General features: G+C 42.4%; 1 protein-coding gene across 1 annotated transcript; it reads left to right on the top strand.

The window, feature by feature from the left end:
* Positions 1 to 3,006: 3,006 nt before the first annotated feature.
* Positions 3,007 to 7,350, top strand: LOC147621577 (receptor-like protein kinase BRI1-like 3). Its single transcript, XM_086824370.1, has one exon. It carries the CDS (start codon positions 3,437 to 3,439, stop codon positions 7,058 to 7,060), a length of 3,624 nt encoding a protein of 1,207 aa, XP_086680496.1. The 5' UTR covers positions 3,007 to 3,436; the 3' UTR covers positions 7,061 to 7,350.
* The last annotated feature ends 5,724 nt before the right edge of the window (positions 7,351 to 13,074 follow it).

Here is a 13,074-nt window from a genome sequence, read left to right on the forward strand (position 1 = left end):
TATTATGATTTTCCTTCAAAACACTTGCCATGTGTAGATTAATTAGTCACATTTGAGTAATTTCATGATCTCATTTGTCTTATTATTCCTTCAAAATGTGTAAATTACCCTTAAGCCAATTTCCATGGGGAATTCACTCATCTAATGTATATACCATGTGGGTGCACAAATATGGAGTTTTGTTTTTTTGAGAGGAAGGATAGATTATATCAAAGTATATTATATGTACTAGTGGGCTGACTCATACTTCGCACGTATATAATTCCCAGCTTGATATTTTTATTTTTTAAATTCCTAGAGTAATAGGAGCCTACCTCTCCTTGAACCTCCAAATTGCCTCCCAAACCTCCAAATTCTTGCCATGTGGTAGCTTCGTGAAACTCTTTCTTTATATATAATATAGAGATATTACATCTGGCTATCAGCCTATGTATGATAACCTTCTCATTGCTAGCAATTGTTCAAAATACAACTTCTTTTTAATCTTGATAAAATAATGTATACACGATAAGCAAGAGAAATTTTACATCCATTTTTTGCATTTAGAAAATGAGGATTTTTTCTTAAAAATGTAATAAATGAACCCTCAACTCTCCCTCTCTTCCAAACTCAAGCCATTTTTAAACTCCGATTATAGGTTGGGTGAGAAGGTGTTGTAAAATAAAGTCTTTGTAGCATCTTGTTGAAACACTCTCTTGTAAAATTTGTTGAATCTACAACATAATGTCTATGAAAGAGCAATCATATAATATTGAGACTCGATTGTCAAAAATCTTGGACTAACGAGGTGCTTCTTCATTTTGATTTATTCAAAAGCCACCAATTTTGAATTCAAACAATATGGTACCAATGTACTGACGTAACTCATCGAGATTTATGTTTTACTATACACCTTCACATGCCTTTTGTGAATTGACATTATTAAAATAATGAAATCAAAGAACATTCATGTTTTTTTTTCCTTTGAAGGAGAAATTGTATGAAGTATTATAATCATCTCACTCCACACTTCTACTTTGAGGTAAAATTAAAAAGAAACATTTGGTTAAGTTTAAGTAACACCAACTTGTTTCCCTCTCGATTAGGTGGCCATTGGAAATATCACACAGCCATAAATTTACCTTTCCACTTGCATGGAAGTACTCAATTATCATATTTATATATTTAATAACATCTACAAGCTAATATCATCATTAGTTACTACTATTAGTGACTAATGATGTACGTTAATTTTTGGTAATTTAAAATTGAGAATCATGATGTGTGCAAGAAACAATAATCTGTATAACAATTTCTAGTTTTAAATAAGGAGCTGACATGAATGCATGTGCTAATTAATAATTATCGTACAAATCTAGGTGGAAAATAAGGTGAGGATTTTGATTAATTTATTGTGATCTGATGTGGATGTTACATGTATCTTCAAAAAATATTGAGCAACAGACTTTAATTTGTAGTTTAGCATATTTTTATTTCTTATTTTGCTTTGGATAACTAAAAAAGGATGCCTTTGCAATAAAGAATCAATTTTCTCACTTTTTGAGTTCCTCTCGATGATATCTCAACATTTCATATTGCAAAAGTGTGCCTTATTTTATGATTCATTGAACACCTTTGCTTTTGTGCAAGTAGAAAGTTGTATCAAGTTGTTTTAATGTTCTTTCTTCTTCTTTGCCATTTGTGAGAGCGAATTATGTGGATAAGTACAAGTATTAGAGTAACTTGTTTTAACTTTTGGAAAGAGGAAAATCTTTGTGGCTTTTTTTTTCACTTTGACAATATCACAAAGAATGAGATATCATAAAAAGAACAATTTCTAGAAATACAGTTATTATTATTTCTAGAACAATTTCTAGAAATACAGTTATTTCAAGCATGCTTATAGTCAAAATATGTGAGTACTCGTGTTCTAAACACGCATGCACACATGCATGCATGGCCACGCACAAGTATGTAGGTGGACACATGCTTATAGTCAAAATATGTGAGTACTCGTGTTTTAAACACGCCACACACAAGTATGTAGGTGGACACTTATAAATGTATGTATAAATTTGATTAATACCCAGGTAATGATGTATGTATGTATGAATGATAAGAGCAATCTTTGGTGTGTGTGACACAAGCTGGTTGGGAAGACAAATAAGTGGAGAATGGATAATATAAAGAGGGGACAAAGGTGGGACTATTCTATCCAAGTTAAGAACAGGAATTGACACAAATTTTGTGAGGAGAAAGGACAAGGGGGCAAGGCATTGGGAATGGATTTAAAAGGCCAAACAAAGGGCAGCAGAAACTCCAAGGCGGTTGATCTTCTTGTTGACACTCCAAGGCGGTTTGATCTTCTTCTTGTTGACAGCAAAAAGTGAGGTAAGGAGAGAGAGAGCATCATCATTTTGTTGCAAAATACAAGGGGGAAAGGGACATACAACTTAGCATTGCTATGTAGACAACAACGCTCATTGGCGCCGGCCGACCCACACAGCCGGTGAGTAGTACACGTGGATCGCAACGAAGAGGGTCACGCGTCAACTCTCAGGTGCTGTGCTAACGGGCCGGCCGGGCGCACCGAAGTTGCACACGTGCAGTCGGGTGTGGGGCCTCTGCGGGCCACGCGCCAGGCTTTGAGGAGAAACGGTTGGGGAAGCGTGCGGGCGCATTATTTATATTTTAAAAAAAAAGAGGAGAAGGAGGGCGGGGCTTTGTCGGGAGGGAGCGGTCCCGCCGGCGTCGACAACGCGATTGGGGCGCATGACGCATGTGACCGGGGCCCAATTTCGTAAAAGGCCATAATATTATATTTTCCAATGTGGGGCCAGGGTGGGAGCGGCTTGACCGAGGGGACGGGTTTGACTTTGATAGAAGGGCGCAACACGTGCGCGCGTGTGCGACCGTCGACAGACGGACGGGTTCTGACGGGACTTGGGTTGGAAGCAACGGAATAAAAGAAGGGGGGCGGAAAAAGATTTTCTTTAAAAAATAAAAACAGGCTAGTACTAGTAGTATTAAGCTCCCTCTGGTTGCTTTGCGCACTTGTTAAAAGATCGTGGTGTACCATTGCTCGCGATGCGCACGGCAAAGCGCAGATCCTCTTGGCCGTAGCTATTTGCTTCTCTCTCTCTCTCTCTCTCTCTCATCCCTCTCTCCGTCGTCCTCATCAGCAAGCACGTTCGACAGTCTGTCTGCCTGCCTGCATCCCAGCTCCTCCCAAGATCTTACTCCCTAGCTTTCCAACTGTAAACACCCCCCACTTTCCCCTTTGCAATGCATTTCTGTTCTTCTTCAGAATCTTCACCTCCCTCCCCCCTCCACCGTAACGCCCCTAACGCCCTCCCGTCATCCCTCTCCGTCGCCGTCCCTTCCTAGCCCCCTTCCGACACACGTACCTCCACGCCGCTCTTCGTAGGCTTCCTTTTTTGTCCTCCTAGGCTCTCTCATGGGTCGTGCTCCTCGCACCCCCCCTTGGCTCTCGTCTTGGTGCTTCCTCGCCGTGGCTTTGAAGCTCTGTTTACTACAAGCCGCCTCCGACGGAAACTATCATGGTGGTGGATCACCGTTCTTGCGTCGCTCGCTGTTGGCTTTCACTGAGGCGGAGGCGCTGCTACAGTTCAAGGGGCAGGTTCAGCAGGATCCTAGCGGAATCTTGACGGGCTGGGGCGGAACGGGCAGCAACTCCAATCCCTGCTTCTGGCCCCGCGTCGGATGCAATGCCGGAGGCCGCGTGCAGAGTTTGTCTCTCAACAGCTCCGGCCTTGCCGGCACTTTGGTTTTTTCGTGGATGGCGTCGCTGCCGATGCTGCAAACGCTCGACCTCTCCAGGAACCAGTTTACCGGGAGTTTGTCGTCTTTCCAAACTGGCAGCTGCGGCAGTCTTCAGGAGCTCAATCTCGCCGGCAACTACCTCTCCGGCAGCCTGCCAGAGACCTTGCTGTCCGGCTGCGGCGGCATCCGTTCTCTTAACCTCTCTGGCAACGCAATTGACGGCGCCATCCCGGCAGCGTTTTTCTCCAGCTGTGCTGCTCTCCAGACACTGGATCTTTCCAGCAACAGAATCACCGGCGGCCTTCCGGTAGGAACGGGTTTGTGCCCTTCACTGCTTAACCTCCACCTCGCCGGCAACGGCATCAGTGGCGGCCTGCCCCTCACTCTCCTCTCCAATTGCTCCGCCGGTTGCGCCACCGGGCCTCCCCTCGTCTCTCTCGACCTCTCTAAAAACAACATTTCCGACAACGTACCGGACCAGTTTTTCGCCAATTGCGGCACCATGGTGTCCGTCGATCTCTCTTCCAACCAGCTCACTGGATCGCTGCCCTCTTCTCTTCAAGGCTGCATCAAATTGACGGTCCTTAATCTCACTGCCAATAGGTTTTCTTCTGAGCTGCCAGATCTTTTGGGCGAGCTGGCCAGCATCGAGAAGCTCCACCTCGCCAGCAATCAGTTCTTTGGCCCGATTTCCTCTACCATCGTAGGTGCTCTCTGCTCGACTCTGCAGGATCTGGACCTTTCCGGCAACAACCTGACGGGATCTCTGCCCTCTTCATTCACCGGCTGCAACAATCTGCAGTCGTTGAAGGTGGCCAGCAACAGGTTGGGCGGAGATTTTCCGAGCGGCGCAATCTCGCCCCTGCAGTCGCTGGAGGTTCTTCGCTTCGCGTTCAACGGGTTTACTGGCTCTGTACCCGTTTCCGTCATGAACTGCAGCAGGCTCCGGATCTTGGATTTGGGGGGAAACCTACTGACGGGAACCATTCCGGCAGAGATCTGCCCTCAGTCCAACAGCTATGTGCTGGAGCAGTTGCTGCTGCCAAACAACCAGCTTTCCGGCGTAGTGCCGCCGTCTCTGATGAACTGCACCCACCTCGTGATTCTCGACCTGAGCTTCAACAAGCTGACGGGTGGCATTCCCGTGCAGCTCAGCTACCTTCCCAATCTTGAAAGGATCTCCCTGTGGTACAATCAGCTCACGGGGAACATTCCCCAGGAGCTCGGAAACATTCCCAAGCTCAGAAACCTCAATCTCAACAACAATTTTCTCACAGGCGAGATTCCGGTGGCTATTTCCAATTGCAAAAACCTGGAGTGGCTTAATCTCAATAGCAACCAGCTGACAGGTGGAATTCCGCGCGAGCTTGGCCTTCTGCAAAAGCTCACACTTCTGCAGCTGGGCAACAATTCACTCAGTGGAGGGATTCCGCCGGAGCTTGGCAACTGTTCCCAGCTACTGTGGGTAGACCTCAACACTAACCAGCTCTCAGGCCCCATTCCGACGGCGCTTGGCCGTCATTCGGCCACCTCTCTCAGCGATTCGGTGCTTGTCGGCGATCAACTAGCTTACGTTAGAAACGCTGTCAGCGCCTGCAAGGGCTTCGGCTTGGGCATCATGCTCGACTTTACCGGGATCACCCAAGAATCCCTCGCCTCCACTCCCTTCACTGCGTGCCAAGCCAGCCCGACAGTCTACATCGGCGGCAGCCTGTACGACAATCCCGAGAACAGAACCATTCAGTACCTGGACTTGTCGTTCAACCAATTGTCCGGCAGCATTCCGACGGAGATGGGCTCCTGGGTCTCGCTCATCAGCCTGGCGCTGTCGCACAACCAGCTGACAGGTGAAATTCCGGCGAGCTTCGGCAAGTTGCACGCACTAGGAGTGATGGACATCTCCTACAACCAGCTCGAAGGGAGCCTTTCGGTCCTGTCCGGCTGCACCCTTCTGGTGGCCGTCGACGTCTCCAACAACCACTTCTCCGGTGAGATTCCGGTTGGGCAGCTCGCGACCAATCCAGTTCAGTCGTTCGCTAACAATCCCGGCCTTTGCGGCTCTCCTCTGCCGCCGTGCAACGCTGCCGGAGGTGCACCGCCAGGGTCGCAGGCATGCAATAGCAGCGCGAGCTGTGCCGGGAAAAACCGGCTGAATCTTCTGTCGATGGCCAACAGCATAGTGCTGGCGGTTCTGGTGGCGTTGCTATGTGTGGGCGCATTTGTGGTGTGGGTTGGGTTCATGGTGAAGAACAGGAACAGGAAAAAGGAGAATGCGCTGCTGAGCAGCTTGCAGCAGTCATCATGCAATGGTAGCAGCAGCTGGAATTTGAGCGGAGAGAGGGAACCGTTGAGCATCAATGTGGCCACCTTTGAGAGGCCCTTAAGAAAGCTTACATTCTCTCAATTGATCGAAGCAACCAATGGTTTCAGCAGGGAGAGCTTAGTGGGCACAGGAGGCTTTGGCGAAGTGTACAAAGCGGAGCTCAAGGATGGCACAGTGGTGGCTATAAAGAAGCTTCTGCAATTCAGCTTTCAAGGGGACAGAGAGTTTATGGCGGAGATGGAAACTCTGGGCAAAATCAAGCATAGAAATCTGGTCCCCTTATTGGGCTACTGCAAGGTAGGGGAGGAGAGGCTGCTGGTGTATGAATACATGCAAGGGGGCAGCTTAGACGAGGTTTTACATGGCAGCAGCGAAGGGAGGGAGAGGCTGAACTGGGACTTGAGGAAGCAGATTGCGAAAGGGGCAGCAAGGGGGCTGGCGTTCTTGCACCACAACTGCATACCCCACATCATTCACAGGGACATGAAGTCCAGCAATGTGTTGTTGGACAAGGATCTGGAGGCCAGGGTTTCAGACTTCGGCATGGCGAGGCTGATCAGCGCGCTGGACACCCACCTCAGTGTGAGCACGCTGGCAGGCACCCCAGGCTATGTGCCCCCAGAGTATTATCAGAGCTTCCGCTGCACTACCAAGGGGGACATCTACTCCTTTGGTGTCATCCTGCTCGAGCTTGTCACAGGTAAGCGCCCAACTGACAAAGATGAATTCGGGGACAACAATCTAGTTGGATGGGTCAAACTCCACGTGGCGGGCAACAATAGCTTGGAAGTGCTTGACCCCATCCTGCGTGGCACGGGTGTAGAATACGAGATGATCCAATACCTCAAAATTGCCTGTGATTGCTTGGATGACCTCCCCTCCCACCGCCCCACCATGCTGCGAGTGGTCGCCATGCTCAAAGAGCTCGCCTTCGAAGATCAAATCAGCTCGTCTAGCTTTCAGCACTCATCTTGACACCCAATCTAACCTTAATCTCTATTAATTAATCCTACAGTACACAGAGTCACACCCATATGTACCATTATCCTCCTCTGTCTCGTTTTGTGTAGCTATGTTTGTTAGCCGCGCTCCCATGGGGGTAAGACGCTGATTTTAAGCACAAAGTCTTGGCTGATTTATATTGCTGAAGGGACACCGATTGGGATGTAAATAGGCACAAAATCCTGCCCTACAGTATTGCTCTGTAAACCTTTGATTCGTGCAGACGGCTAGCTGCAAAACTATGTGATCACCTGATTGATGCCGACCACCTTGTTATAGAAGCGTTCAGTGAGGCTTTGCATGGTGTTCTATTAACACTACAAGTTTTGGGATTCTGATTAGGCTCTTTAACCCATACGTAACGATAAGATAAATGTACGCTTGTCATTTATTTCCAGCGTGTGGTGTCTAATTGTTCTTTCTGCAGCTTTCAAGTGTAATGAGAATATTTCTCTAAAGCCGTGCCTTTAAACTTCATGGTAAACGGCACGTAAAAGTCTCGTCTTTTAAGTGGTTAACGCCTCTAGTTAGTAGTAACTCGTGAGTTAAGGAGCTGGTGAAGGAGTACAGGTGTTCTCCTAGAGACCCTGGGTTCGATCCTCCCTGACTACGATGTATGTGTACCTGTCCTGGGTTCGATCCTCCCTGACTACGATGTATGTGTACCCTTGTACAAATGGTGGTGTGAGTGAGTTTTCTACACAAGGTGGGTTTAAATATCCCTTTCTTGTCAATTTCAATCCTACCTTAAAAAAGGAAAAGAAAATAACATCCTTCTTTTTGGCCTTGCATTCAAGATTGTAAAAAAAAGTTATCCACCAAAAACCGTGAAAAACCTCCATCTCTAAATATATGAACCACCCAAAATCTTATAATTTACAAACCTTCAACTCTTAAATTTGAAAATTCAATGTACTCGGGTTTTTTTTCACTGCTCTTCCTTTTGTCAATTCAAACACAATGAGTGGCTGCCCACCCCGAAGTTCACGCGTATGTGGACATTGGGATTACATGTCCTCCTCCTAAAAAATGTTGGAGGTATTTATGACAAATTTATGATAATTTGAAGGTACTTAAAACTAAAACTTCCCAAAATTTGGGAATTTTCAAACCTTCAACTTCTAAATTCACAAGTAATTTTGAGATTTCACCAATGCACACAGCTCTAGGTCCACTTATCAAATACCAGCCTCATCTTTTTGTTTTTCTTTTTTTAAATAAAAAACTATCTCCATTCATACACTACCCTCATGGATCTTAACAGACTTGAAATTTGCAACCTTGCCTTGGAGCTTCAAAATTTTCAAAATTGAAGTCCTATAAAAAGGTACGTGGCCCTCATTTGAAACCCATTACTCATGAAATCTACTTTGGGCGGCCTTTAGAAATCAAATTTTCAAGATGGACTTCTTGTGTGAAGTTTTGAAGGGCAATGTCCCCGTGTTGAAGGTTGCAAATTTCAGCACTTGATCTCAGTTTTGACACCAACATGCCCAATGCTACATGAGTTGAACACCCAGTGGCAACAACTGGTGGGTGCCCTTGATGGGCACAAGAACAAGCCTAAAGGAGTTTCTCCTTTGATAGCGTGACTCTATGACCCATTTGTATTTGAAAATGCATTAAAGGGCAATCAATAGAACCTGTCTTTCTTTACAGCTTTCGAGCAAGGTGGAAGCCTGAAAGATGTTTTTTATTATGAGTGTCCATGTGGCACTCCTATTCTTATCAAGAAGATAAGCCATCAAAGCCTCAAATTTATCATAGTTGCGATGGGATAGCTTGGTACACCTAGAGGTGTCCAAAGGTGGATATAGCAAAAGTCACGAGGCTATAATTGAAGAGGTAGCTCACACGAAAGAGTTTAATTTTAAAGAGGATATATCGAATGCTATTAATATTATCATGAAATAGATAATTATGGTAGAAATTAAGAGATCATGGGATATACATATTTGGAATCAATAATATTGTGTAATCAAAATCAAAGCATTGAGGATAGATAAAAATGCTATGCTAGACTTGTGCATCTTCGAAGCCTTGATGAAGTGTTAAATGCTCTTGCAAAATGGAAAGTTAAAGTGATTGCAAAAATGATTGAGGCGGCCCATGATAAATTGATAGTGGTGCTTCAAATTACATGACCTCACATGGTGAGTGGCGCTTCAAGGACGATACAAGGTTGAGTTTGAAAATGATCTTTTAAAATAAAAATTCAAAGATAAAAAGAAAAGTTATCAAGTCATTAGAAAGGGAATCATGGAAGGCAGCATTTTAGGTTGATTTTATCTTTTCCTAATTTACACTCATAGAATGAAAATCACATAAAGGTCCCTACATTATAATTGTGTCATATGAGGTATGATTATGAAAATTTTAATTCATTAATTTTGTTCAAAAAGATGAGCACGATTCATGGTTTGCCTAGCTAACTTATTGTAAGAGAGTGTGTGTTGCAAGTTACTTGGGAAAACAATTGAGGCAAAGGCTTAATCATTGGTTTTCTAGTATGATTCATGGTTTACCACATTTAACTTTCTATAACAAAGTATATGAAACATGTGAGAAGACAATTGAGGCAAAAAGCTTAGTCATTGGTTTTCTAGTATGATTCATGGTTTACTACATTTAACTTACTATAAGAAAGTATATGGAGCAGCCATGTCGGAAAGCAATTACACTACAAGCACTTATTCCTTTACCAATGGTTTTTTTCCACGAAGATATAAAATTTTTTATCCCATCTCACCCATCGTCAGTATAGACATCTATATATGCGTTAGTATGTGCTTCAATAAAAGCATTGATATAGGCATCCATATCTGCATCGATAAAAGCGACTGTATAGGCGTCGATATAGACATCTATATATGCGTTAGTATGTGCTTCAATAAAAGCATCGATATAGGCATCCATATCTGCATCGATAAAAGTGACTGTATAGGCGTCGATATAGACATCCATATTTGCATCGATAAAAGCCACTGTATAGGTGTCAGATAGCTGTAAAAAATAAAAATTATTTTTTCTATCAAATTTTTGAGAAAAATCATTAACATTTTATTAACATAAACTTCATGATTGTTCATCTTCCACAAGATCGACAATTTCTAATGCTATCTTTGTATCCCTTACATCTTCAGTGGAGCCATCATATGATTAAAAGGTAATTCATTAGCATATCCATGGAAGGATCTGAGGAGATACTATCAATGGATTTGATGGAAGTTGATGAGGCATCATCATCATTATCATGGTGTTCGACATCATAATTTTTGATGTAATCGTGAATCTATTTCATTATGAGATCATGTGTGTGATCTTTAATAATCTGTAAATCTTGGGTTTTATGATCTAATAATTCATTTGAGTTCCCTTGGAGATCATTTGTGCATAAGGTATAATCTACTTCTTCCCTTGGAGATTTTGTAGTAATAGTTTCCTCCTCCAAGTCTCCATCTTAAAAAAATTATTTGCTACGAGGAGAAAATTGAATTATGTATACCACCATTTTGAATTTGAAGGGTCTGGTTGAAAAGTTACCTGTTATTCTTTCATTAAGTATTATTCTCTCACTAAGTGCATGTTGCAACAGATAAAGGAATAACAGGTAAGCTTTAGAGAAAATAATACTTGCTCACATTGTCAAATGTATCAAATCCACTATTATGTTCTCACAGTTGCACTTGGAGCATTGGTGACCACTTTAAGCCATTGCACATCAATAATGAACATGTCAAATCTTCTAAATCCAACTCCAATTATATCTTGTATACTTTCCCAATAATCAAGATTGGAGAGAATAAAATTTGAGTCGCTAGCAGTAGCTTGACTCTCTTGTTCAAAGTTAGCCACCATTACTCCACAATCAAAAGTTATTCTTTTCTTATTTATAATCTCCATGAAAATGACATCCATGCAACCATAGTGCTCCATATTTTCTTATCTATTCGCTCCACATAAAAATGACGTCCATGCAACCATAGTGCTCTATATTTTTGACACTACATTACATACAACCAAAAAAAAAAACAACTTTTATAGAGAGTGTTATTTTAATTGTATGTTGAGAAAATTAATTTTGAATATGCATATATGTGTTAGTTTTATTCACGTACATGATGCTAGAGTTTGTTCTAGCCATGTAAGTGGCATATTACTAGCAGGGAGTTTTGCAAGCTTAAGAGGATATGGAAGATGTATGTGCCTTCTCTTAAAATTTTTTCACACCTGTCTCCACTTGTGCCTCTTTATATTTATCAAGCCATTTTTTCATCTCTAGAGAATTTAATATACAAAATCTATTGATATTGTCTCATAACATCTCATCCATCTTACGAGTTAGCCCTTTGCCTTATGGTACCTCTCCAACTATCCATTCATCCTCTTTGTTGTGCAAAAAGTTGAAGTATGTTAGGATCAATTTGTCTAAGGAACTCGAGGATGTACACCAATGATTTTTGTACTAGCCAACCTGAATCTGACATTGTCCCTTTTGGCTTGCCCTTTGTCGAGCAAACCCCTTCAAGGTCTTCATAAATCTCACCAAGAAAAACATCCAACAGTGCCAACAATTGCAACCTCCTCAACTACTTGTATGAGCAAGTGTATCTAAATGGTGATAATACTTGTTTGAAGGTGTATCTAATTCATTCTTGCATCTTCAATTGGATATCCATCAAACTAAGGAACTAATCTTGTAAATAATACTCCTATCTTCACTTATGCAATCTTTAATTGCAATAGGAAGCACAAATTGCAATGTGACATATGTGTATTAGTAATGAAAATATATATGATAAAGGAGAGAGAAAATGATTTATATATACCTATAAAAACTCATGCCGGTCATGGGCCACTTAGCTTATTGTTTTGAGTGAATGCGTCCTTAAGACAACGCATGTGTCCTGTTTTAGTGTACAAAAGGATGCAGTAACCTTCTTTACTCTTTTCTCCTCTCTCTTGGATAAAATCCAGGGTGCTGGAGGTAGGACTACTTTGCCTAATTCATCTACTTGTTGTGTGTCCACAAAGAGCTTCCATCTTTTCTCCTCTCTCTTGGATAAAATCCAGGGTGCTGGAGGTAGGACTACTTTGCCTAATTCATCTACTTGTTGTGTGTCCACAAAGAGCTTCCATCTTTTCAGCTTATCTCGAGCACCCTTTCTATCTCTATCTCTAATTAAATGTTCCCAAATGATGCTCCCAATATTTTGAATAAATGGGATCCAAGAGATGATTAATAAATCATTCCAGTAAGGGAGTTTGTGAAAAAGGGAAAACCTCTTCATTCCATCTATAGGCTCTTCATTACCATTAGCTCTCCATAATTCAAACCAATCACTTGCTTTCATTCTACGAGGTGGTTGATTGAGATTTCCATTTCGTAGTGGATGATGCAATGGAAGATATCTTTTACATGTCATGGGTACATTATCTTCTTTAGAGTTGGAGAATGATGTGCATTATCTTTTACATGTCATGGGTACATTATCTTCTTTAGAGTTGGAGAATGATGTGCATCCAATCAAGGTCCAAAAATAGGACATGCATGGTATTTATTGGTAGTAAGGCCTACATAACACCGTTTATTTATTTTATGATCATGTGAAAAGCTATTTGTAATATTTTGGATTTGTTATTACCCTGAATGCTCACCCAAGCCTGAGTCGTGCATAGTCCACATCATTACTCGCTTTATCCTTGCTAATCTTTTTTGAGAATGTCTAGACATGTCATGAATAGGGATGCCTACCCATAAGGTTTATAGTTCTTCTACTAAGGGTGCAATGTACATATCCATGTTTTTAACTTTTTACTCTCTAGGGAATAATAAACTAAACAAGATATGTACTATTTTAATGTTCAACTTTGGAGGTGATATTATAATTTACCAATACCACCAGCCATGTGCTCCATATTATGGGACACAAAACAAATGGATTAACACCCTCATTGCCAAACCGAGGTGTATGTATTAAGGCTCT

This window comes from Cibotium barometz, chromosome 30 (assembly GCF_041138505.1).
Source record: "Cibotium barometz isolate CiBa-2024 chromosome 30, ASM4113850v1, whole genome shotgun sequence".
NCBI lineage: Eukaryota > Viridiplantae > Streptophyta > Polypodiopsida > Cyatheales > Cibotiaceae > Cibotium > Cibotium barometz.